The sequence below is a fragment of the Oncorhynchus keta genome, chromosome 34 (assembly GCF_023373465.1).
Source record: "Oncorhynchus keta strain PuntledgeMale-10-30-2019 chromosome 34, Oket_V2, whole genome shotgun sequence".
Taxonomy (NCBI): domain Eukaryota; kingdom Metazoa; phylum Chordata; class Actinopteri; order Salmoniformes; family Salmonidae; genus Oncorhynchus; species Oncorhynchus keta.
In genome coordinates this window covers 41,878,849-41,906,290 of record NC_068454.1, presented here as the reverse complement: position 1 = coordinate 41,906,290, position 27,442 = coordinate 41,878,849, and the positions used below count along the sequence as shown (strand labels likewise).

General features: G+C 42.2%; 2 protein-coding genes across 9 annotated transcripts in view; one reads left to right on the top strand and one right to left on the bottom strand.

Annotated features, from left to right (window-relative positions):
* Positions 1–2,751, top strand: part of LOC118367156 (glutaminase kidney isoform, mitochondrial-like) — a 61,781-nt gene extending 59,030 nt beyond the window's left edge. For all 4 annotated transcript variants that reach the window (XM_035750253.2, XM_035750252.2, XM_035750255.2 and 1 more), the window contains exon 18: positions 78–2,751. In XM_035750253.2, coding sequence (XP_035606146.2) covers positions 78–231 — 154 coding nt within the window. In that variant the 3' untranslated portion in view covers positions 232–2,751. The remainder of the gene's footprint in view (positions 1–77) is intronic.
* On the bottom strand, positions 1,904–27,442 carry LOC118367154 (signal transducer and activator of transcription 1-alpha/beta-like). 5 transcript variants are annotated; one of them, XM_035750249.1, is made up of 24 exons: positions 27,298–27,442; positions 23,505–23,632; positions 22,308–22,452; positions 20,248–20,343; positions 19,850–19,939; positions 19,581–19,659; positions 17,044–17,153; positions 16,801–16,952; positions 16,529–16,687; positions 11,830–11,922; positions 10,883–10,942; positions 10,686–10,715; positions 10,508–10,598; positions 9,352–9,393; positions 9,136–9,219; positions 8,873–8,971; positions 8,580–8,715; positions 5,482–5,537; positions 5,303–5,394; positions 4,993–5,132; positions 4,512–4,697; positions 4,205–4,280; positions 3,887–3,980; positions 1,904–3,444 (listed from the first exon to the last, which is right to left on the bottom strand). In XM_035750249.1, the coding sequence occupies exons 2-24, from the start codon at positions 23,630–23,632 to the stop codon at positions 3,421–3,423; spliced, it is 2,262 nt and encodes a 753-aa protein (XP_035606142.1). In that variant the 5' UTR covers positions 27,298–27,442; the 3' UTR covers positions 1,904–3,420. The 5 variants fall into 5 exon arrangements, with proteins under 5 accessions (XP_035606142.1, XP_052349860.1, XP_035606143.1 ...); XM_052493900.1 differs by lacking the exon at positions 27,298–27,442 and adding an exon at positions 24,834–24,948; XM_035750250.1 differs by lacking the exons at positions 23,505–23,632; positions 27,298–27,442 and adding an exon at positions 22,754–22,876.

Here is a 27,442-nt window from a genome sequence, read left to right as displayed (position 1 = left end):
TGTTCGCTCCCAGAACTATTATGCCTTTTGTAGGCCAGTCTAACCCCAGTCAGTCACGCTCGTTATCTTCCCTATAGGTGGGACAACACTCCAATGGAGGAGGCCTTGCACTTTGGCCATCACGACGTGGTCACCATCCTCCAGGACTATCAAAACAAGTACAACCCACAAGAGGCCCCCAAGAAGAAGGGCAAGGAGACGACGGAGAACAACCTGGACGGCCTGCTGTAGTGTAGCCTTGCGAGCCAGCAGGTGGCACCACGCTGCTTTTATATCATCTCTACTATACTAGACTGCTGTTTTTGTGGTGGGATACGCTTTTTGGAGTGACTTCTTTTTTTTTTTTTTGTCGACTTTGTATGATGTCGTATTTCTGAACTGTGTGTTTGATTGAACGTGTGTTTTTTTAAATATATTTTTTTATACTCCCTTTTACCGTAAGCGTTTTGCTTTACCTTTGTCGTGCGCTTTGCTCCTTTTGCGACCGTGTTGCTTACTTTTGCTGTATCTTGTCTCTCTTCCATCACCAAGTATGTGTGGTGTGTGTTAGGGTCCCAAATCAAAGTGCACAATCTGAATTGAATCTTTGTGACAATGGTGTACAATTATAAAGTGATATTATTATACATATTCTCCTACATGTAAATTGTATATTTATGTACTGTTGAAAGTTAGTTCATTTCATGATATCAAGGACCAATACTTCCTGTAGTAGATCTAGCAGTTTGGTCTTCTTCCTGGAGAGCCACAATGTCCAGTAATCTTTGGCCAAATCAGGCACTCTCTATTGAGTGATATGATGTTGGCACTAATGTCACTCCGTACCATTCTAGCTACAGTGCTTCTTTTAATGCCTGGTTGGACAGTTAAATAAACAGTAGGACATGATGGGCCACCACTAGGGTAGAGGCACTATATGGTCCTGTAGCCGCCTTAGTCACATGTAAAGGATGCCAGATGTTACCAGACTTCCTATGCTTCCACTAATCCGGGTTCAGACTTGTCTTGGTCTTTTTATCAACCCTACTGCATAGGAACTATATGCGCTTTCAGTTCAATATCATTTTTCTGTACTTTGACTTTGTTTGGGAAGAGCTCAAGAACCTCTTTAATTTGTATATATTTTTTTGGTCTGTTTTTCTGTATTTTCTCATTTATAACAGTGGAATTGTACTTCCATATAGCTAAATACTGTATGTAATGCGCACAACACAGGCGGTTGGTTGTCTGTAGAGAGGTCTCTAAATCAGGAACTGCCGACACAACGGGGGTATCTGCGTCCCCGTGATAAAACACTAGTCTGCCATCATACAGAATACTTTCTATCAAACCAATACAACAGGATTAAAGCCTACAAGTAAACCATCTACCCACTCTTCATCGGAAGCACTTTTCTGAAAGGAGGAAACCAATTGGACGTGTTTTGTGTAAAAGAGCGGGCTAACGTGTTAAATACATATAAACATATGGCAGTTGACATGAATATTGTCAAAGAGAATCCTCTTGGATGTCATTTTTTATGAATAAGCGTGTGTCTGTGGCCAGGAATCAATTTCCCCACAGTAGTTAAGATCAGCTGGTGTGTAAAGGACCATATTACACAAGATAAACTAGGCTTAATTCAGGATTGGAATTATAGCGTAGTCATATTCCATTTAATTTCCAAAGAGTCTAAGAGATTAATGGAAAGTCCAGAATGACTTATTGTATTTGTATGTTATGCTTTGCTACTTGAATATGCACAGTAGCGTTGTATCCTTGACAGGTGCAACAACAGTTGGTTGATTTAGTGTGTCAGTTTTGTGCATAGCCACTCATGAGGTCCAATATGAATGTCAGATCCATCCACTTGAGGAGTGACGCACAGTATGACATGAGCGATACCAAAAACAACCACTTGCAGTCAATTTACAATCTGTTTTTATTTATTTTTTTAATTGATGTTAACGTGACCGCATGAAGCAATACTGTACAATAGATCAAATGATAAATTAACAACAGTGGTATATTATTTTCCCCATAAGACCGATGTAGCATAAAGAACAGCTTCATTGACACAATGGGGAATAACCTTACGCAACGTTCTAATCCAGATAAACGAATACACAGATGGAAAATCAAGTGGATTGGAAAGCTGTCCTCTATGTACATAACATCTCTCCCACTACTTGGTCTCAGTAAGGCAACGTGGCCGGTTTTCAGCAACTCCCCAGATCTGTCTGAGACGGTGACATTGTGTATAGAAAAATGTTCAAATGAAAGCCAAAGAATGATAAACGGAACACGTTGCCACAGAAACTCGACCTCCACCACTCCCAGTAGTCCGGGAAACACCAGACCTGAACCCTCCAATCAATCACCTCCATAACACTGTCGTATCCGTGACATACAGGGAAAGGTCTCAAAATCAGACATTGGTTTTGCTATTGTTGATTCAGTGAAAGGTAACCTTAACTTGTCAGCTGCCTAGGCTTTAGCTCAGAGGGCGAACACAATATTGTGGTTCCCAGAAGACCGGTGTTTGAACCCCTGTAGGTCATATGGACAGATGGTTCAAGTCAGGTGTCACCAGTAGTTGCAGACCAGTCTAAAGTTCCAACTAAAGACAGTTCTGAATGTATTGCGAAACACGGATGTCCTTTTCTGTTCATATTTTAGGGTATAGTTGATGTGCGATTGCTCCTGGCAGTGGAATATATACACATATTTATTTTAATAAACAAGGTTAAATAAAACAAAGCTATTCAGGCATGTGTGAGCCCTCTTCTTTGTCCAAACTTTTACCATTCATTTCTATTGGGCACAAAATTATCGAACAACCAAAACAAACAGCAAATGCATACAAGTGTGAGGAGTCACAAGCTTGGAATCATTGCGTGCTCGGATTATGGGACCAAATTCTAAACTTGACTACTTAAATTCACGTAAGGGAATTTGTCACATTAACTTTTGGTCCCCTAAAATTAAGGGACTATGTGCAGAAAGAGCTGTAAATTCTAAACGGTTCCCGCTATGTATGAAAATACCCTCAAATTAAATGCTGACAGACTACACTTTAATCTCATTGTATCATTTCAAACCCATGGTGCTGGAGTAGAGCCAAGACAACAACAAATGTGTCAAATGTCCCAATATTTTTTGAAGCTCACTGTATAACAGCTTAACCATTTCACACTACATATGCATTCACAAAATATTATCCGGTCACACAGAATGACATTCCTTAATACAAACAGCTGGACTTGAAGTCCCAAAATCTCATGCATGTACATTAAAATGACAGACTACATATGTATACAGTTTTAGTTGTATTTACAAAAGGAAACCCAACAAATCTCTTCAATTTAATCAACAGCTTCAGATCAGTTCGGTGCAGAGGGGTAACAAGTTTTCCAAGGGGCGCTGCCTGAAGAGGGCAGGTTAGTTTGGGAAAGCTTTGCACATCTGTAGGGAGAGGGACATGAGAAATACCAGAATCAAGGACAATGGGCTGCATCTCAATAGTGGAATGCTGCACTTTTGTGATTGCATTGAGTGTGTACTCTCACATTGTAAAAATGCATGAATTATCCTTACATGAAAGGTTTGGAAATACATGCTCTAGCTATGATGCTAGTCCAGCTGTTTTCTGATGATTAGACATGTGTTCTGTCTGGCTTGAAACCTACCATAGTCGGCTGGTGTTGCCCTTATTGAAACCTACCACAACAATTGCATACTCTTTCTCCTTGTCTCCTTCTCAAAACCCATTGGAGGTCAGGGAGTTGGGACCTCTGGCTTTGTCATCCAATGGGTTTTGAGAAGGATTCGAGGAGAAAGTATGCAATTGAGATCTTCCCATCGTCTCTAATATGTGTGCGGCTGGTGCGGTCTGGCTGAAACCTACCACAGTATCAATCTCAGCAGGGTTAATAATCCTGGTCAGCTCTCCGTACACTTCAGCACTCTTGGGCATCATGGTGTCCTGTAGTCTGGAGTGGCTGAGGAGAAACCCAACCAGCAGAAAATATCAACTTTAGACATGAATAACTCAAATCAATAAAACTCAAATCTAGAGGTAATTTGGCATTTACTGTACCTTTTGTGTTATCATTATTTATTTACACCTTCATTTGACCTTTCATTGTACTTTGGGCTAGGTGGGTGTGTGTGATCTAAAACCAATGAACACTAGAAGGTGTTTCATAACAAGAATCACACTTACAATTCAGACACAGAGATAAGCTCCCTCTTAACGTAGCCAGCATCAGACTCACTCTCCATCTCCATTGGCTCAGCGGCTGGGAAGGTCGAAGGTTATACACGTTTAGGGATCATAAAATCAGAACCAAGACATTACCAGTGGCCAGTATTTCAAATGGGAAATATTGTGGCACAACAAAATATGAAAAATTATGCAGTGAACATTGTGTAGAAATAGCTTTGACTGGAATTGGAAGTCCACGTCACCATTTTAACTACTAATTTTGACCTTTTTAACTATGTTTGGGCTGCGGTCGAGTGTTAGTGACCTTCTGTGGGGCGGCTGTAGTAGCGTGCTAAGGCGCTGTCTTTGGGGATCCTGGGGTAGAGGTAGACCAGAGGGTTCTCAGGGATGTTCTCGGCAGCCATCACCTTGTAGTTGTGGAGGATGTCAGGGAAAGAGACGGCGGCCAGCTCCTTCTTAGTGTAGGGCTCCACCGTGTGGAAATGGACATCTGCATGTTCATAGTTATACATAAATGAACACACAGAATGTGATAAGCGAATGTGTTCGCAGTCAGATTACCTGGTAAAATACTACAAAACGGAAACCCATCTACAAGGAGAGAGACGGACACACATTCATAATGTGTAAAAGAAACGACAAAAACATGTTTCTGTCTGCATGGGTATGTCTGTATAGGCCATCATTGTATATAAGATTTTGTTCTTAACTGACTTGCCTACTTAAATATAGGTTAAATAAATGTTACAGTATAGCTACAAACACACACACACACACACACACACCGTTATTGGAGTGCTCCACCCAGGTAAAGGTGACGGCTCCCTCCCGGCTGCTCTCGCTGAAACGCAGCAGGAAAGTCCCAGGCTCCTTGTCCTTCAGCAGGGCCTTCTCTCTCGCCTTACTGACAAAGCCCATGATACACCTACATCCCAGAGATTCAATGGATTATAGCACAATAATGTCACTTTTCACAAAACCTAGGCTTCAGACCTAGGCTTCAGACCTAGGCCTACTGAAGAAATGAGAGTTTGAGCGGTGTGTTGGCGAGGTACTCTAGACGTATTCAGACAATGTGAAAATCAAAGCTCTTACCCGTCATTCCACAAACACATGAGATGTCTCTTGATCAGGTCCAGGATTCCATCGATCCACAGCCAGAAGGGAAAGCCCTTCTCGTTCACATTCTGCTCAGGCAAAGATGCACTTACTACACAGATCATAGTAAAACACAGGGGTGGGCCAAAACGCCAAACTTAAAGTGCGATGCTCACCTTGCAGAACATGGTCCAGGGGATGAGCCCATTAGGATTTCCTACAGCCTCTCGACCTGTCACAGGAGCATCCTAGTATTATTGGTTCACTTTAATGGAATGACCTTAGCGTACACTTATGAGCATTACATGGACACATGTCATAAGCTGTTCACATTTACATAACACTTGACATTTGTCATTTTGCAGACGCTCTTATCCAGAGCGACTTACAGTTAGCGCATTCATCTTAAGTTAGCTCGTTGGGTCACGGGAGCCGGAGCTTGGACTGGGCTGAGCGGGAGGGCCCAGAGGTGGCAGAACGGAGTGCTCGTATTGGGGTGTAGGGTTTGAGAATAGCCTGAAAGTAACGAGGGCAGTTCCTTTGCTGCACCATGGTCTTGTCGTGGATACGAGTTTCGACTGGAAGGTATCGGAGTGTGCGAAGTAGCGGGGTGACATTGGAGAACTTGGGAAGGTTGAAAACCAGGCAGGCTGCAGCGTTCTGGATAAGTTGCAGGGGTTTGATGGCAGGAGATGACAATTGCCTGGATTAGGTTGCGATTGAGGTGGTGGGCCAACATCCAAGCTGGGTGTCAGAAGGGGAGAGGGTGGAGAAAAGTAGTAGAGTGTCATCCGCATAGCAATGATATGATGGAGCCGAGTGACTCTGTGTATAGGATAAGAGGAGAGGGCCTAGAACCGAGCCGTGGGGGACACCAGTAGTGAGTGTATGTGGTGCAGACAACAGATCCTCTCCATGTCACCTGGTAGGAGCTGCCTGACAGGTAGGATGCAATCCAATAGTGTGCAGCTCCTGAGACGCCCAGCCCTGAAAGGGTGGAGAGGAGGATTGGATGGGTGTCGAAGACAGCAGATTGATCTAGGAGGATGTGAACAGAGGAGACAGTCAGCTTTGCCAGTGCGGAGAGCCTCCGTGACAAAGAGAAGAGCAGTCTCGGTTGAGTGACCCGTCTTGAAGCCTGACTGGTTAGGGTAAAGAAGATTGTTCTGAGAGAGGTACTGAGGGAGTGTTCTGAGAGAGGTACTGAGGGAGTTGATCAGAGACAGCACACTCAAGTGTTTGGGAAAGAAAAGAAAGGGATACAGGTCTAGAGTTTTTTTTTATTTTTACGTCAGATGGGGGTCGAGTGTTGGTTTCTTGAGGAGGGGAACGACTCGGGCCATTTTGAAGTCGGATGGGACGCAGCAAGTGGTCAGAGATGAGTTGAGGAGTGAAGTGAGGAATGTTGATGTTACTTTTTTATATGGTGAATAGATCTTAAGCAACAATTGCATTGTTAGCCATTATTTAAGATTAGTTAGCTAAATCACTTGGCCACCTAAACTCACTTGCCAGACATAAATGTCAAAAAAAACTATTGGCCATCTCACCTACAGTTGAAATCAAAAGTTTACATATACCTTACCCAAAAACATTTAAACTCAGTTTCACAATTCCTGACATTCAATCCTAAAAATTAAAAAGTAAAAATTCCCTGTCTTAGGTCAGTTAGGATCACCACTTTATTTTAAGAATGTGAAATGTCAGAGAGACCTATTTAATTCAGCTTTTATTTCTTTCATCACATTCCCAGTGGGTCAGAAGTTTAAATACACTCAATTAGTATTTGGTAGCATTGCCTTTAAAAATTGTTTGACTTGGGTCAAACATTTCAGAATCTTGGCCCATTCCTCCTGACAGAGCTGGTGTAACTGAGTCAGGTTTGTAAGGCCTACTTGCTCACACATGCTTTTTCAGTTCTGCCCACAAATTTTCAATGGGACTAAGGTCAAGGCTTTGTGATGGCCACTCCAATACCTTGACTTTGTTGTCCTTAAGCCATTTTGCCACAACTTTGGAAGTATGCTTGGGGTCATTGTCCATTTGGAAGACCCATTTGCGACCAAGCTTTAACTTCCTAACTGATGTATTGATATGTTGCTTCAATATATCCAAATAATTTTCCTCCCTCATGTGGCCATCTATTTTGTGAAGTGCACCAGTCCCTCCAGCAGCAAAGCACCCCCACAATATGAAGCTGCCACCCACGTGGGATGGTATTCTTTGGCTTGCAAGACTCCCCCTTTTTCCTCAAAACATACCAATGGTCATTATGGCCAAACAGTTCTATTTTTGTTTCATCAGACCAGAGGACATTTCTCCAAAAAGTATGATCTTTGTCCCCATGTGCAGTTGCAAACCGTAGTCTGGCTTTTTAATGGCGGTTTTGGAGCACTGGCTTCTTCCTTGCTGAGTGGCCTTTCAGGTTATGTTGATATAGGATTAATTTTACTGTGGATATAGATACTTTTGTACCTGTTTCCTACAGCATCTTCACAAGGTCCTTTGCTGTTGTTCTGGGATTGATTTGCACTTTTCGCACCAAAGTACATTGATCTCTAGGAGACAGAACGCGTCTCCTTCCTGAGCGGTAAGACCGCTGCGTGGTCCCATGGTGTATTTGCGTACTATTGTTTGTACAGATGAACGTGGTACCTTCAGGCTTTTGGAAATTGCTCCCAAGGATGAACCAGACTTGTGGAGGTCTACAATTTTTTTTCTGAGGCTGATTTCTTTTGATTTTCCCCATGATGTCAAGCAAAGAGGTACTGAGTTGGAAAGTAGGCCTTGAAATACATCCACAGGTACACCTCCAATTGACTCAAATTATGTCAATTAGCCTATCAAAGCTTCTAAAGCCCTCGCGTCATTTTCTGGAATTTTACAAGCTGTTTAAAGGCAGTGAACTTAGTGTATGTAAACTTCTAGAATTGTGATACAGTGAATTATATGTGAAATAATCTGTCTGTAACCAATTGTTGCAAAAATTACATGTGTCATGCACAAATTAGATGTCCTTACCGACTTGCCAAAACTATAGTTTGTTAACAAGAAATTCGTGGAGTGGTTGAAAAACGAGTTTTAATGACTCCAACCTAAGTGTATGTGAACTAGTTTTAATGACTCCAACCTAAGTGTATGTAAACTTCAGACTTCAACTGTATTCATGTCTAACCAACAAATGCGCCTTTATATCACAGACGGCTTTGCGGTGGTTGGGTCGTGGCACAAAACCACTCCTAGTCACAATACGATCTCCCTCTCCCAGACTCACCCAGGAGCTTGTCTCCCAGCATGCTCAGCTGCTCGTCGTTGAGGCCTCGCTTGGTTACGGAGGAGAACTGCCAACTCAGCACCTTCGACAACTGGCTCCAGGTGGCCTGGGGCGGGCTCAGGAAGAACGGCAGATTCTGAAGGAGGAAAGAGAGGGACAGAGATGATCAGCTGAGCTGGGGTGGAACAAACGCCTGCACATCCAGTAGCTCTTCAGAAATTGGCAGCCCATGGATCACATGATGGAACAAAGCAGGAAAGGAAATATTTTGTGAGGTGAGAGGAGATGAGTACCTTGGACTCACTGGTCAGCATGTTGTACCACATGACAGAGGCCCAGGCGCTGGGCAGCTGGCTAATGTTGGAGATGACCACAATGGGCAGGGACGTCGTCTGGACACACATACGCATTCACGCACACACACACACACAGTCAGAAGGGAAAAGGGACATCAGTAGACAATAAGGTACCTTGGTACGTACTATTTATAAATATTGCTACCATGACTGTATACCATGTTTAGTAAAAGCTCCACAAAGTAGACTGTTGTTCTCACCTCCAGGTTGACCTGGAGTCCTGGCTGAGTGAGTTGTGTCTCAAAGCTGATGGAGTGGAGCTCCTCTGTCACTATGAGAGGACCCTGAGTGGACACACACACGCAGGCTCTCTTTTGACAATGATGATAAGCTATTAAAGGACTGTAGCTTAGCTTAGATACAGCATTACCACACGTATAATGATTAAAATGAAAACAATTGTTATATTTCCTTACGTCGTTTGTTCTGTTGCCTGTAGCTTTTTGCTCCTTTAGTTGCTGGGGAAGAAAATAAATTGTAGTTGAGATGCCACCTGCAGCACACAAACATCGGTATGGCATTTACAGTATACTGTAGACTGAGTCTAGAAAACATTATGAACACCTGCTCTTTCCATTACATCGACTGACCTGGTGAATACAGGTGAAAGCGATGATCCCTTATTGATGTCACTTGTTAAATAAACTTCAATCAGTGTAGATGAAGGGGAGGAGACGGGTTAAAGAAGGATTTTTAAGCCTTGGGACAATTGAGCCATGGATTGTGTGCATGTGCCATTCAGAGGGTAAATGAAGGGTGAAGGGCAAGACAAAAGTGTTAAGTGCCTTTGAACAGGGTATGGTAGTAGGCGCCAGGCGCACCGGTTTGTGTCAAGAACTGCAACGCTGCTGGAGATTTCACACTCAACATTTTCCCGTGTGTATCTAGAATGGTCCACCGACCAATGGACATCCAGAAAACTTGACACAACTGTGGGAAGCATTGGAGTCAACATGGGCCAGCATCCCTGTGGAACGCTTTTGACACCCTGTATAGTCCATACCCAGACAAATTGAGTCTGTTCTAAGGGCAAACGCAATATTAAAAAAGGTGTTCTTAATGTTTTGTACACTCAGTGTATATTGCTGTGACCAGCGGTCGGTACAGTATTAGGGGACTCCAAACCGAGTCGCCTGACCCTAAGGCAAGAACGCTTACCACAACCCACTCTCTTCAGGAGAGTTCGTAACAGACTAACGACCACTACAATTTGGCCAGACAAATTTTTTCAGTCAGAGCGTCTGGATTATGGAGCACCCTGCCAACCAATGTGACCGAGTGCAGTACCTTTGAAAGCTCCAAAGCAAACCTGAAAAAGTGGCTAAAGGCAAACCAGTCATGTGAACATTAAGACATTCTGACTCTTAAGATGCCCGCTACTGTAGGACCAAGGGACATTTAAACTGTTATGTAATATTATAATTATATTGTTTATTGTTGCATATTTAAATACAGATGAAAAGAAGCCATCTAGCTATATCTGGTGCAATGGCATGTTGTACATGGTCCCTGACAAATAAATACAATTATTAAATACAGGATATGACACAACGACATTGCATCAATTCATACCAGGTGTCTGAATTCTGCTGCTAAGATTCCATTGGACTCCTCCATGTTCATAACTTTAGTATTAGTTCCAAAGATGTTGAATTTCCGGAACCTGGACAATGACAATTTAGAGGAAATGTAATCACGTCGAGGCTTTTTCAGGTATAGGTTGTAAAACGAAGAGCAAATTCATTCCTACCCTTTCACTGCATTCCTCTCAGTCACGTCCCTAAAGAAAGACAACCCACATCAGTGACTCAAGCTTTGACTCGTCATTGATAAAAATTTAATTCATTACTTCCGAACGTGCGGTTTCATCTTAATACCTTCGAGGTAAAAGGTTACAGAATCAAGAATACTCTCAGGGCAGGTCACTTCTAGAACACATTCACTTACTTGTCAAACAGAGCTTTGACTTTGAACTGGTAGTTCAACTCCTGAAGCTTCACCAGCAGTCTGGGGATAACATTGACACAAGACTGTTCAAATAAGGTTGTTCAGGTTTGCAGGCTTTTGCTTCAGCCCTGCTATTGAATTGAATGCATTTTGACATATACAACAAAATGCACAATGTGGACCCAGAGGATATCACTTGAAGGTATTAATTAAAAACTCTGTGTTTCCTAAGTGGTCTTCGATGGTAAAAATAACACTTATTATGATTAAAAGACAAGACAAAATTACAAGACAGCCATAAATCCTAAATCCTAAAAATTGCCACTATTCACTGTGCTTCTCCCCTCCAAAAAAGATCAACCATATTCATTTCACATTAAAACAATCTATTAATTGCACATCATAATGATCCTTGAAATAAATACAACTGGCCAGCAGTAGGGAGCACAAGGGGCAGTGGATTGGTTTCCCTTAGTAGACAACCTTGTCCAAAAAAAAGAAAAGAAAAAAAGAAAAAAAACCTTGGTCTGCTTTTTAAAAGCTATTTTTACTTTTGATTTGCTTGGTCTCCAAAGGAAGGCTATTCCATAGACAAATGCCTGTATGGAAAAACGTGCTCCTCGCAGTACTGTTTACTATTGGATTTTACAAGACATAACACAAGCTCTGGTATTGTGACTGTGTTGGTTATAGACCATATCAATGTGGTTTTTCCATGTAACCTGGGGCACGATCATTTAAGATGTCAAACGCATGATTAAGTTTAAGTTGGTCCACTCTGGAGTCCAAAGGCAACAAGCCCACGTCCCGGAACTCTTGTACTCCTCTGTGGGTCCTAGAGGGGACATTCAGCATACCTGATAACATATAACCCAGCGGATTCTACTAACTAATCAATACAGTATTGCACATTGAGTTTGGAGTGTGTGTGTCACTGGTGCCCCCACCTGATTTTGACAGTGAACTGCACCCCAGTCTTCAGCACCAGAGGTCTTTGGGGTTGAGTGGGCATACAGGGCTGTCTCTCCACCACGATAGAACTGAAAGACAGACACCACAGAAACATACTCTCAATCATCTGATAGTCACACTCCTATGGCACTCCACTAAAGCCTAGTCTAGACATTAACTCTGGGAGCTAACTCTAGTCTTCTGGGATGTAATCAGGAACCAAACAGGGAGAACCCTACTTGAATTTGTCCAGCAGAAACTCTAGTTTTTACAGCAAAAAGTTTTCCCGTTTGTAACGGTTTGGACTAATGATCACACCCCAAATCTCAGGCAAGGTTACCTTTCATGCGAGAGTAGTTCACTGAACCCACTCTGCTACATAATAATGATAGATAATAATGCCACTTAGCAGATGCTTTTGTCCAAAGAAACTTACTAAACATGTGTATAAGGGTTTAATATTTTCCCGAAAAACTACACATTTGTATTCCTGAGAAAATTTCAACCAACCTGGTAATATTCCCGTTCAAACCGGAAAAGCTATTTAAAATCATATAATTCCAGTGATTCTTTTTATTTATAAATATGGACAAGAATTTCATGTTTTGTATTAGTCACAATTGAATCAACTCACAGTTCTGTCAAAAAGTCACCACACAACACAATTTGTTAATTTAACCTAGTTTAAATCTAGGCCTAAAATGTTGGTGTATTGGGGTTGCGCCGCAGAGGATTATATGTTCTAGATAAATGGTTGATCTATATATATATATATGCCATTTAGCGGACGCTTTTATCCAAAGCGACTTACAGTCATGTGTGCATACATTCTACGTATGATCTGACTCTGGTCTCCCATATTAAAATTACTGAATTGTTATAAAGATGTGGTTATGAAACCCACAAGACATAAGATTGGCGACGTGTAAGTCTGAACCTATGGGAACATATTCTGTCTGGAAGTCATTTTTTTACATGTTTAAAAATGTTATTTCCCATGCTACACAGTGTATTGCTAACCGAGGCAAGTGCATAGTTGAGATAGCATTGTCATGGGATGTCAGAAAAGGATTTGAGACTGACGTTGGAGTGGGAAAACAACATGATAAAAGGGAGGAATATACAGTGAGTAAAGGAAAGGACATTTATTAAACTGTGAAGACAAACAGAATAAATGAACATGATAGCAGATAACCATAGACTTCCAGTCATTGTGCTAACGCTAGTTAGCACTAGCTCGCAAAACTACCTCCAACTTCCTTCATACTGGACATAGAGGCATACAAATGGTATCCACAAGTTAATCTAACTCTGGGGAAGTAGATAAAAGGGCCTTATTGCCACAATCCTGAGGTATCCCTTTAAAAAATAATGGTGGAATCAGGATATATCGGAGACTTCAAAGTCACAGTTAACCCGGTGTTGTCTGCTGCCACACATTGACAACCTTTTTGCGGGTTTAGCTGGAAGTCAAAAGTTCAGCACAAGTAGACTTCGCAGAAGTCGATTTTAAGATGCACGTGGATGAAAAGTCAAAAGGAACTGCTGATCGTCGTGACACACAAGGGAGTTCAGGTACTGTCATCTACCGTTTGGAATCACAAGTGTGCCAGTACTGTTCCAGAGGGAGATGGACCAGATCTTGAGTGGATTGCCAGGAGTACAATACTACCTGGATGACATCCTCGTTACTGGGAAAGACGAAGAGGACTACCTCCGAACTTGGATGCGACCTTGCAGAGATTGAAGGACTACAGGCTGTGAGTTCGTACGGTCAAATGTGCATTCTTCCAATCATCAGTTGAATGCGTTGGACAGGTCATCGACGCCTGAGGCCTTCACAAGGATCCATCCAAGGTCAAGGTTATTTTGGACACCCCAGTTCCTAAGAATGTGAGCCAACTATGTTTTTTTCCCTGGGGTTACCGAATTTCTACGGACGCTTTATCCCAAGCTTAGCAACAAAGCTGAAACTGCTGCATCCGTTGTTTTGTCAGGACAAAACATGGAAATGGACAGAACAATGCGAGGAAGCATTCATGAAAACACCTGAAATCTGAAGCACTGGCACACTTCGAGCCGTCAATGACCATCCAACGAGCTTGTGATGTTAAACCCATATGGTGTGGGAGCAGATGTGTCCCACATCATGCCTTCAGGTGAAGAGAAGCCGATCGCTTTCCTATTGAGAGCAGTGAACAATGCAAAAAGTAACTACGCACAGATAGAACGAGAAACCCTAGGTATCATTTTTGGAGTGTGTCAGTTTCACCAGTATCTGTACAGGAGGAAGTTCACCCTTCTTGCAGATCATTGTTCGCTGACGAGCATCATTGGACGGCATTCTGGTATTCTGTCCCTTGCTGTAAGCAGAACGCAAAACGTGGGCTCTGTTAATGTCAGCGCACACCTACGATATCAAGTACCACAAGTCAAAACTGCATTGCAACTCAGATGGACTGCATTGGACAAAACTGCATTGGACTCAGATGGACAACTCAGACGAAGTCACCCAAGTGGATATCTTCTACCTCAGAGTAGTGGAAAATGCACCAGTCATTTCAACACAAGTGCGTAGAAACACTACAAATTACTCAGTGTTATCTGAAGTAATGGACATTGCCATCAAAAGTAAGGCTGCAGGAGATGCTCCAGAACTGAAACCGTACCTTTCCAGGAAAACTGAGCTGTCAGTACATCTGGTCGTCTGCTGTGGGGGAGGAGAGTTATCATTCCGCCTTCGCTGAGGATACCAGTGTTGCAACAGCTACACTCAGGTCATTGTGAAATTGCACAAAGCTACTTCTGGTGGCATGGATTGGATGGAAGCATTGAGGAGAAAGCAAAAACATGCTCCTCATGTCATAAGGTTCGCAACGTACCTCAACTTCATCCGTGGGATTGGCCGAAGGAAGCATGGCAACGTGTACACGTCGACTTTGCAGGTCCATTCGAAGACAAAACGTTTCCCGTGGTCTTTGATGCTCACAGCAAGTGGCCAGAAGTTGCCATCATGAGGCCTACTACTGCTGAGAAGACCATCGAGAAGCTTGGAAAAGTGTTTAGTCAGTTTGGATCGCCACTCCAACTCATTAGCGACAACGGACTGCAGCTAGTGCCCTAAGAAATGACTACATTCCTACATGTGAATGGCGTACGGCAGGTCCGCCCCACGTACCACGCATCTACCAATGGGCTGGCAGAGAGGTTCGTACAGACCATGAAACATGCCTTAAAAGTGTTTCAGGGTCAAGGGACACTGCAACAATGCTTGAACAGCTTAATGCTATCCTACAGGAACACGCCTCACGCAACCACCAAGGCTTCGCCTGCATCGCTACTCAAGAAGAGAGCGTTACGCACAAGCTTTGACCTACTCAAACCTCAGAACTCAAAGGAGGCAGTGCGAAGTCAACAGGTCAAATCAAACATTATGAACAAAGGGCAGAGATTTTAATCCTGGAGACTCTCTTTGCTAAGAACTACCTCGACGGACAAAAGTGGGTTCCTGCTACAGTCATTGCTCCGACTGGTCCTGTGTTCTACACTGTCCAGACTGCAGAGGACGTCATCTGGAAAAGGCACACAGATCAGTTAAAGTTGAGTAATGCCACACCGACAGAACCACCAGTCGTGAGTGGTCCAGAACTGTTACTGGGTGACACCCTGACCCAGCAGTAGTCACCTAGGGGCTCACAGTCACCTTCTCAGGACTGTTGTTCGTAATGGGGACAATTTAAGTAGGAAAAGGAGGAGATGTGGTGTATTGGAGTTGTGCCACAGAGCATCATGGGGGTTGCATGTTGAGACCAAACACGTTCTAGATACATTTTAACACATTCCTGTCTCCAGACTCATCATTATTGAATTGTTATAAAGACGTGGTTATGAAGCCCAGGAGACATAGCAAAAATATGATGAGGTTATTAGCCTACAGCCTAGTGAAAATGTCATTGGTTTTACATGTCAGCCAGCTGGTTGGCCCTTTTCCATCCCCTTGCTATCAGGGGGATTTCGTAAGGTCGTGGTATTGTGGTGACTATTATAGGGAACAACATATCCCATTCTCCGCTAAACAGACATGCAAATAGGCCTAGTAGTGGCGACTCATTAACAAGGATAGCACACATGCACCATTTTTGTTATTGTAACATCATTGATCAATGTTGCCAATGTCTATTTCCTCCAGCACATTTGTGGACACAATGTACCAGACATATTGCTAACAGTGAGTAGCTGCAGTTTATGTTTTGAGAATCGGCCAGTGCCACAAAGATAGCTTGGAGATTTGTGAATGTGAGATGGAGAAAGCCTTCAGTAACTGCGTCGAGAGGTTGCGTGTAGCCTACTATTGATAGTCAGCAATGCAATTTATAGAAGGGATGTTTTCTATCGGGGACTTTACATTGAGTAGGCAAAATATGGTAGGCTACTGGCGATGTGAGGGCTGGCCTAATGTAGGCTATGAATGAAGCCAGATATTGATATGTCCGGTTCATTCATGCAGCTATTCGCAAAGCATATTTTGCATTAGCGCTGCATAAAATGTGTATACCATCGGTTCACGGACCCATCAATATTATTCCTGGGAATCGGGAAGGAGCTTGGTCGGTAAATCCCGGTATACTGGTTAAACCCTAATGTGTATGTGATCGCTACAAGAACATAGATATAGGTGACGGAGCGGGGTCTCACTTGACAATGAGGGTCTTGAACAGGACGAGAGCGCGTTCCTCCAGAGTGCTTTTGCCCTGAGTGATGGGGTCGTTCTCGTATGTGTACTTCTGTTCCAGCTCCTGAAGTTTCTTCAGCTGCTGGCGTACCTGCTGTAAGCCCTCTGCCACCGCAGTGAACCTGCACCCCCCCCCACACACACACAGGGTTATGGTTGAAAGTATCTGAACAGTGTCTAAGGTTATGTGTAGTGGCAGGGGCAGGAGCTAAGGTGGACAGGAGGCAGGGCTGACCAGGTTTGTAGCTGATCTAGACAGGCATTAGGTGGACCACCGATACATGCAATCTGCTGTCTGTGCTTCCACTCAGGTATTTCCTCCGTCACCAGGGTGTACTGGATCTGCTCGGCCAAGTTCAGGATGTAAGCTATCTGATGCACCACCACCTACAGGTCGGGAGAAAAACACCACAAGCTAATCATACACCACAAGCTAACCATACAGAGTACACACACACACACGTACATACACACGCACCTCTCTGGTTATGTTGAGTTTGATGAACATCTCTCTGATGACCATCTCCTCTTCACGGATCTCTTTCTGTATCACCGGTGACTGTGTCATCCCATTCACCTCTTGTTCCACTGACAAGTACATAGAGTCACAACTGATATAGCGTTAAGCATTCACAATATGACATTTTAAAAAAAGGATCTGGAATTTTACAGCACAGACATTTCAGTCTGGAAACTAGTTTTTAGTACAGTAGGAGTAAGTTGTTATTTCAGTACCGTCACATTGGCTAAAGCATAGACCAGAGATCATCAACTAGATGATGACTGAAAGAAGCCCAAACAGATACAATATTAGACTAAAACTATTTGTATACTATCACGTGTTTCTCTATTATGCATTGGAATACTTGGGAAAAGATTTCCAAAATCACTCGGAGCGGATATCCTGGTGTTTTTGCAGTCTTTCATGTACAATATTTTTTTTATTCAGTAAATAATATATATAAGTGCCTTTGGAAAGTATTCAGACCCCTTGGCATTTTCCACATTTTTTTCTTTTACAACCTTATTCTAAAATGGATAAAAATTAAAATTCCTCTGATATCGACACACCCATAATGCCCATAATGACAAAGCGAAAAGTATAGAGATTTTAGCCAAAGTATTCAAAATAATAAACAGTAGTATCTTATTTACACAAGTATTCAGACCATGTGAGACTCGAAAACTGAGCTCAGGTGCATCCTGTTAACATTGATCATCCTTGAGATGTTTCGACAACTTGATTGAAGTCCACCTGTGGTAAATTGTACATGTCTATACAAGGTCCCACAGTTGACAGCGCATGTCAGAGCAAAATCCAAGCCATGAGGTCGTAGGAATTGTCCGTAGAGCTCAGAGACAAGATTGTGTCGAGGCATCGATTTGGGGAAGGGTACCAGAAAATGTCTGCATTTGAAGGTCCCCAAGAACACTATTCTTAAATGGAAGAAGTTTAGAACCAAAGACTCTTCGTAGAGTTGGCCGCCCGGCCAAACTGAGAAATCGGGGGTGAAGGACCTTGGTTAGGGTGGTGACCAAGAACCAGATGGTCACTCTGACAGAGCGCAAGAGTTCCTCTGTGGAGATGGGAGAAACTTCCAGAAGGACAACCATCTCTAAAACACTCCACCAATCTGGTCTTTATGGTAGAGTGGCCAGACGGAAGCCACTCCACAGTAAGAGGCACATGACAGCCCGCTTAGAGATTGCCAAAAGGCACTTAGACTCTCAGACCATGAGAAACAAGATTCTCTGGTCTGATGAAACCAAGATTGAACTCTTTGGCCTGAATACCAAGCGTCTCATCTGGAGGAAACCTGGCACCATTCCTACGGTGAAGCATGGTGGTGGCAGCATCATGCTGTGGGGATGATGCTGACAATGATTCTAAGCACACAGCCAAGACAACGCAAGAGTGGCTTCAGGGCAAGTTTCTGAATGTCTTTGAGTGGCCCAGCCAGAACCCAATCGAACATCTCTGGAGAGTTCTCAAAATAGCTGTGCAGTGACGCTCCCCATTAAACCTGACAGAGCTTGAGAGTATGTGCAGAAAATAACGTACCCAAGAAGACTTGAGGCTGTAATCACTGCTAAAGGTGCTTCAACAAAGTACTGATTAAAGGGTCTGAATACTTACGTAAATGTAATATTTCCATTTTTATTTGTAATACATTTTCTAAAAACCTCTTTTTGCTTTGTCATTAGTATGACAAAGCGAAAATGATTTAATCAATTTGAGAATAAGGCTGTAACGTAACAAAAAAATTCCGAAAGCACTCTATATATTTTTTGGGGGCTCAATATAACTTGGGGGACCAAATAAAACCACCCATGGGCCGCCAGTTGGGGAACCCTGACATATAGCATTAGATCCATGACCAACCCTGACATATAGCAATAGATCTAGGACCAACCCTGACATATAGCAATAGATCCATGACCAACCCTGACATATAGCAATAGATCTAGGACCAACCCTGACATATAGCAATAGATCTAGGACCAACCCTGACATATAGCAATAGATCTAGGACCAACCCTGACATATAGCAATAGATCTAGGACCAACCCTGACATATAGCAATAGATCTAGGACCAACCCTGACATATAGCAATAGATCTAGGACCAACCCTGACATATAGCAATAGATCTAGGACCAACCCTGACATATAGCAATAGATCTAGGACCAACCCTGACATATAGCAATAGATCTAGGACCAACCCTGACGTATAGCAATAGATCTAGGACCAACCCTGACATATAGCAATAGATCTAGGACCAACCCTGACATATAGCAATAGATCTAGGACCAACCCTGACATATAGCAATAGATCTAGGACCAATCCTGACGTATAGCAATAGATCTAGGACCAACCCTGACGTATAGCAATAGATCTAGGTCCAACCCTGACGTATAGCAATAGATCTAGGACCAGTCTAGTCTCGTGTCCCAGACCCAGGCTGTTGAAATAGACTAGGACAAGGCTCAGAGGCTATAACTCACACAGTACCTCGGCTCTGCAGGGTCTTCTTCTTAAAGTCATGTTCATCCTGTAGGTCCTCCAGTGACTTCATTTCCTGCTCTACATCCTGAAGGAGGGCAGAAGTCACACTATTGGTTTTTCATGGACATCGATGAGGTTTGTGAATAACATTTTCTGTCCTACTCTTCCAGACTGTTCAACTGGCTATTTTCATATAGATAATGCCGTAGTCATCTGCATGACAACAAAAAAAAAACCACAACCAATATCACATGGTAATGCCCAAATGAGCGCACCTGTACTTGGTTCCTCAGGTCGTTGACATTGTTGTCCAACTCTTTCTGTTTCTCCAACACCACATTGTTTTGTGTGGACCGAACGTTTTCCTGACAAAAACAGTTACAGACAATATGGTCTTCTTTCACACTCTGAAATGCTACTTCTGTTGCAGCAATGATTGAAGATAAAATACATCATATCAGAGGCTGTTTAACACTTAAAAAAAAATATATATATATATATATATGCTGCAAAGAGATTTGCTGAAAAATCAGTTCATGACTAAATTGTCCATGCAATAACTTCTCAGAAACACAAAATAATGTGTCAATCACAATTCATTACGCACACTGCGACAAACTATGCTCCCACATTTCCACAAGGCAGTATGAAAAAGGCAAGATCAGTGTCTCACCTCTTTTTTTAAGGCACAGGCCAGGATTTTCTTCTCCTCTTTCAGACATTTACATATAGTCATGGCCATGTGCAAAGGGTCCTCCTGAAAGTGGTCCTAGGAAGACAGTTAATCAACTTTAAAAGTCGAATGGGTGTTCCTCAAGGTCCTGTTCCAGGACCACTGCTCTTTTTCACATACTTGCTAGTTGTTACCTCTTGGAAATGTAATTTATAAAAAGGAAATATCACTGCTATCCTGATTATAAACAACCTGCAAACCAAACCAGATAAAACATTATAGGTGCAATATGCAGAAATTGTGCCATTTTTTCCTGGTTGCTAAAATTCTAATTTCAGTATGAAATCTCTTTTCAATAACTAAAAATATTGTATTTTCAGCTGGGATACAAATCTGAAAGTAAAAGAAGCTAAAACTAAACTTATACATGAGAAGCATAGAAAGAGTGCACATAGAACAGCTCTACCACTTCTTAAGACTTGCTTTCAATGAGAAAGAAATGTGAGGTATAGATATGTCAATGTGAATATGGTTGGGTCGCCCAAAAACGTACATATAGCGGATTTACATTTGCTAAATCAAAGGCATATGTAACAAAGGACTGGATAGCCAGTATCCTGTTTGAAAACTCAAACAGTACAATGGTTAAAGATTAGCTTAAAGAACCTCAAGATACTTTTGTGTATGTGGACACCTTCAAATTAGTGAATTCAGCTATTTCAGCCACACTCGTTGCTGACGGGTGTATAAAAATCGAGCACACAGCCATGCAATCTCCATAGGTAAACATTGGCAGTAGAATGGCTTTACTGAAGAGCTCAGTGACTTTCATAGGATGCCACCTTTCCATCAAGTCAGTTCGTCAAATGTCTGTCCTGGTCAACTGTAAGTGCTGTTATTGTGAAGTGGAAACATCTTGGAGCAACAACGGCACAGCCGCAAAGTGGTAAGGCCACACAAGCTCACAGAACGGGACTGCCGAGTGTTGAAGTGAGTAGCGCATAAAATCATATGTCATCGGTTGCAACACTTACTACCAAATTCCAAACTGCCTCTGGAAGCACAAGAACTGTTCGTCGGGCACATCATGTAATGCGTTTCCATGGCCGAGCAGCCACACACTAGCCTAAGATCATCATGCGCAATGCCAATCGTCGGCTGGAGTGGTGTAAAGCTCGCCGCCATTGGACTCTGGAGCAGTGGAAGCGCGTTCTCTGGAGTGATGAATCACGCTTCACCATCTGGCAGTCCGACGGACAAATCTGGGTTTGGTGGATGCAAGGAGAACGCTACCTGCCCTAATGCAGTGCCAACTGTAAGGTTTGGTGGAGGAATTATGGTCTGGGGCTGTTTATTATAGTTCGGGCTAGGCCTTTTAGTTCCAGTGAAGGGAAATCTTAACACTACAGCATACAATGACATACTAGATCACAATGTTCCAACATTGTGGCAACAGTTTGGGGAAGACCCTTTCCTATTTCAGCATGAAAATGCCCCTGTGCACAAAGCGAGGCCCATACAGAAATGGTTTGTCGAGATCGGTGTGGAAGAACTTGACAGGCTTGCACAGAGCCCTGACCTCAACTATATTGAACACATTTGAGATGAATTGTAATGCCGACTGCAAGCCAGGCCTAATTGCCCAATATCAATGCCCGACCTCACTAATGCTCGTGGCTGAATGGAGGAAGCAAGTCCCCGCAGCAATGTTCCAACATCTAGTGGAAAGCCTTCCCAGAAGAGTGGAGGAGGTTATTGCAGTAAAGGGGGGGGACCAACTCCATATTAATGCCCATGATTTTTGAATGAGATGTTCGACGAGCAGGTGTCCACAAACGTTTGGTCATGTAGTGTAATTTGTGTCATTACATCAGCTTGAAACATTGTTGATACCCTCGATCCTGATTGGCCCTGATCTGACAATAAAACAGCATCTCCAGACCAGCACTCTTAGAATCAAAGCACCAGTTTTATGGATTAATACTCAATAGCCAATGCCTGAGTGTTTATACCTTGTAAATGAATGTCAATCCTCAATCCACATTCCACCCTGGCCTTACCTGCAGTTTGCGTTTAATCTTGCGTACATTGTGTTGCAACAGGAAGTTGTTCTCCAGGGCGAAGAGGCTGTACTGGTTGTCCAACTGGCCCAAGAGGTCATGGAAACGGACCATCGCCAGGGAAACGCTGGTTGCCACCGTGTCCCTGAAGGGCGTCAACCAAAAGGGGCGGGATTTTGAAATCTATGGTTATCATTTAAAATGATAGCAACCAGACCACGGAAACACAATAAGAAATACTCTGAATACAAGTAATTGAACTGGAGCTTCACATTTACTCAAACTAGTTAGTACCAGAATAACACTGAGCATGACCAAGGGTGCTCCATCCTTAAAGGGGACATCAGTAATTAACAGAACATAACACACAGTGTCTTAGAAGGTGAAGAGTTTGATAAACTGCACATCAACGACGACGAAAGTGTCAACCTTGATACATCTCTTACTTTTACTTTCAGTTTTCTTATTACGGTAGTTGGCGCAGGCTTTCATCTACCCATGCATTTCCTGCAATTCTATGTCACGTATACTCACTCTGACCTCTAGGTTATCAGGCTGCTGATTATCCCGCACACCTGTTACCATCGGCAAGCGCACCAGCGCCTCATGACACTCACCTGGACTCCATCACCTCCTTGATTATCTTCCCTATAGCTGTCACTTCCCTTGGTTCATTCCTCAGGTGTTATTGACTCTGTTTCATGTCGGTGTGTTTTTTTTTTTTTTGGTTTACTTATTAAAACACTCGCTCCCTGTACTTGCTTCCCATCTCTCAGTGCACTCGTTACATTCTACATATTTTGCCATAGGCTGGAGAGAAGTTAATGCAGTTTTTAATATGATATTTGAGTGAGAGTGACAAGTTTAGATTGGTAAATTAGCTGGCTGCTAGACTAAAAAATTGTTGCTGACATGGGCTAATTGAATGACTGTCAGTGACAGAAATAACAAGAGAATCTGGTTTTACACAAACACATTTTGAAATTGCACCTTGGGCATTTTATACTATTCTAACTCTAAACAGTAAGTTTACATATTTTCTTGGGGGTTGATCTACTGGAAGCCAGTTGCCCATCCCTTCCCTAGATTAACAAACAGCAGCACCTTAAATTATGAGAACAGTACACAGCCTTTGACACATCTACACATACTGACTGTGTAAATGACAGACCTAGTCAGACACTGCTGCTCACTCACCAGTCATGGCTCTCAATCCACGCACTGAGGTACTGGCGGATCTCCATGGGGAAAGTATCATCATATAGCTGGTCCAACTGCTCCAGGTACTTGGAGTCTAATTTCTGCAGCTGGAACCACTGGGCCATCTAGGAACCAGGTACAGAGACATGGCAATCATTGTTTCCCCCTGTACTATTCCATAGGCACATACAGTTAGCTTCTTTAGTTTTTGAAGGGTTGAGGAAGAGTCAGCTGCTCTATAGTACTGCTGGGTAACACCAATGTTGCCTAATGTGATAATGGCTGAACTGTTTTCCATTATATTTTTACTGCGTTCTGTGGCTAGAAGGGGCATCTTATATGGTGAGCTCTCGAGTGGATAGAACAGGCAAGCCCCATACTATTGTGGAGGACTTAATTCTTAATTGTGTGTAAATGAACTCAAGCTTACGGGCAATGTCAAATGTGATATAGTGAAGAACCTGAGTGAACTGTGTGCTCAATTACGAAGGTACTTAACCAAAACGGACGACACACAACAACTGGATTCGTTATCCCTTTCATGCCCTGCCTCCAGTCTACTCAACAATATCTGAACAAGAGAGACTCATCAAAATTACAACAAGCGGTTCTGTGAAAATGTAATTTAATCAGAGGCCACTGCCAGATTTCTGGATAGGGCTGCGCTCAGAGTTTCTTGCCTTGGCAAATCACGCTGTTAAGACACTGATGCCCTTTGCAACCACGTACCTACAGATGAAGTCGGAAGTTTACATACACCTCAGCCAAATACATTTAAATCAGTTTTTCCACAATTCCTGACATTTAATCCTAGTAAAAATACCCTGTCTTAGGTCAGTTAGGATCACCACTTTATTTTAAGAATGTGAAATGTCAGAATAATAGTAGAGGGAATGATTTATTTCAGCTTTTATTTCTTTCATCACATTCCCAGTGGGTCAGAAGTTTACATACACTCAATTAGTATTTGGTAGCATTGCCTTTAAATTGTTTAACTTGGGTCAAATGTTTCGGGTAGCCTTCCACAAGCTTGCCACAATAAATTGGGTGAATTTTGTCCCATTCCTCCTGACAGAGCTACTGTAACTGAGTCAGGTTTGTCGGCCTACTTGCTCGCACACGCTTTTTCAGTTCTGCCCACAAATTTTCTATGGAATTGAGGTCAGGGCTTTGTGATGGCCACTCCAATACCTTGACTTTGTTGTCCTTAAGCCATTTTGCCACAGCTTTGGAAGTATGCTTGGAGTCATTGTCCATTTGGAAGACCCATTTGCGACCAAGCTTTAACTTCCTGACTGATGTCTTGAGATGTTTTAATATATCCACCTGATTTTCCTCCTCATGAAGCCATCTATGTTGTGAAGTGCACCAGTCCCTCCTGCAGCAAAGCACCCTCAAAACATGATGCTGCTACCCCCGTGCTTCACGGTTGGGATGGTGTTCTTCGGCTTCCAAGCTTCCCCCTTTTTCATCCAAACATAAAACAGTAAAACAAGTCATTATGGCCAAGCAGTTCTATTTTTGTTTCATCAGACCAGAGGATATTGCTCCAAAAAGTATGATATTTGTCCCCATGTGCAGTTGCAAAAGTTGTAGTCTGGCTTTTTTATTAGTTTTGGAGCAGTGGCTCCTTCCTTGCGGAGTGGCCTTTCAGGTTATGTCGATGTAGGACTTATTTTACTGTGGATATAGATACTTTTGTACCTGTTTCCCCCAGTATCTTCACAAGGTCCTTTGTTGTTGTTCTGGGATTGATTTGCACTTTCTCACCAAAGTACGTTCATCTCTTGGAGACAGAACGCGTCTCCTTCCTGAGTGGTATGATGGCTGCGTGGTCCCATGGTGTTTAAACTTGCGTAACATTGTTTGTACAGATGAACGTGGTACCTTCAGGCGTTTGGAAATTGCTCCCAAGGATGAACTAGACTTGTAGAGGTCTACAATTTCTTTCTGAGGTCTTGGCTGATGTATTTAGAGTTTCCCATGATGTCACGCAAAGAGACACTGCGTTTGAAGGTAGGCCTTCAAATACATCCACAGGTACACCTACAATTGACTCAAATTATGTAATTTAGCCTATCAGATGCTTCTAAAGCCATGACATCATTGTCTGGAATTTTCCAAGCTGTTTAAAGGCACAGTCAACTTAGTGTATGTAAACTGCTGACTCACTTTAATTGTGATACAGTGCATTATAAGTGAAGAAATCTGTGTGTAAACAATTGTTGGGAAAATGACTTGTGTCATGCACAAAGTAGATGTCCTAACAGACTTGCCAAAACTATAGTTTGTTGACAAGACATTTCTGGAGTGGTTGAAAAATGAGTTTTAATGACTCCAACCTAAGTGTATATAAACTTCCGACTTCAATTGTATGTGAGAGGATTCTCGGCCCTCAATAGCATGAAAACTAAGTACAGGCACAGACTGTGTGTGGAAAATGATTTAAGACCGAGACTCTCTCAAATACAACCCAGCATTGTAGAGTTATGTGCATCCTTTCAATCACACACTTCTCGTTAACCTGCGGTAAGTTATTCACCATTTTCGATGAACAAATAAGGTTTTATATCTAAGATGGTTATATAAAGAGCAAAATGATTGATTCTTATTATCATATGATTTGTTCCCTGGTCCCATAAGAGCTCTTTGTCACTTCCTACGAGCAGGGTTGTGACAAAAATTCACCATTCATTCTTATGTTTAATAAATGTACCGTGTAGTGTGTGTGTGTGGCAGGCTTACAATGATGGCAAAAAAACAACATTTGAGAGTGCGTTGACCCTGGTGCTAGAGGGGGTACGCAGAGTTTTGCATTCCCAAAGAGTTTGGGAACCACTGATATAAGGAATGTGAAATGATTTATACTTTTACGTTTGATTCATCTAAAACCAAATACTTTTAGACTTTTACTCAAAGCAGTATTTTACTGTGTGACTTTCACTTTTACTTTAGTCATTTTCTATTAAGGTATGTTAACTTTTACTCAAATATGACAATTGGATACTTTTTCCATCACTGGTTACAAATGATGCCCAGGGACAATACTGCAGCCTTTCCTGCACTGATAAACAGTTGTATTTTCATCAATAGATTAGATTACGCATTGAGCCATTGAGTAAGTATCATGTGTCTCTTATCAAGATATATTTCTAATTCGTTTCCTGTTCCAAATGAAGAATATACAACCATTATCACATGCTGATTGATTGAAGCGAATTATATTCAGTCAACAGCTATGGTTATGGGGTGTGTGATTGTTCTAAACCTGCATCTTTGAAGCATTGCAAGATCAACTGAAGTGTCTTTATACGATTATGATGATTCAAGCAAATACATTCTGAAAACAGCATTGCAAGACAACAATCAAATGAAAACATGATTACAAACATGGTAATCTATTGTACCACACTTGTAGTTATTGCACATGCATTGATTCAGTATGCAATTATTAGGTGGCCTAATCACTTTTGTCAAATTAATCCGCACAAGTAACGCTATGCAAAAACGTATGTGTCAGTAGCTGCCAATGAAACCTAATACAATTTTCAAATTAAATTATCAAAAAAAATCATTAGAAGAAAATGGCAGAAATTATATTTTTCCTTACAAACCAAATTCTGTGAACAGACAATCTATTTTGTGACAATCATTTGAAATATGTACAATATTTGACCGTTTCAATAATATATCCACAAAATTCCCTGCAATGCACAATTGCTTTTTTGGGCGTATTTGACCTGCTATGTATTGATTACAGTAACTACCAGGTACAGTAAGCTGTACCTACCTTGATTAACGTTGAAAACGGTACAAAAAGGTGAAGTCAAGATAGATGGGAAAAGGTTCCTCCAATAACATCTCCAGCCCTTTGCTTCAGAAAACATGTGAACATTTAGGTAGGCTTTTTAATTCCGTATAGCCTATCGCAGCTA

Bases quoted from the DNA above. Each gene is read 5' to 3' on its own strand.
- LOC118367154 (XM_035750249.1), bottom strand. From the start codon at position 23,632: ATGGCCCAGTGGTTCCAGCTGCAGAAATTAGACTCCAAGTACCTGGAG. The intron at 22,453-23,504 runs GTGAGTGAGCAG...GACGCCCTTCAG, and splicing joins TGGATTGAGAGCCATGACTG to GGACACGGTGGCAACCAGCG. The intron at 4,281-4,511 runs GTCACTAACACT...CGACCTTCCCAG, and splicing joins CTACAGCCGCCCCACAGAAG to CCGCTGAGCCAATGGAGATG.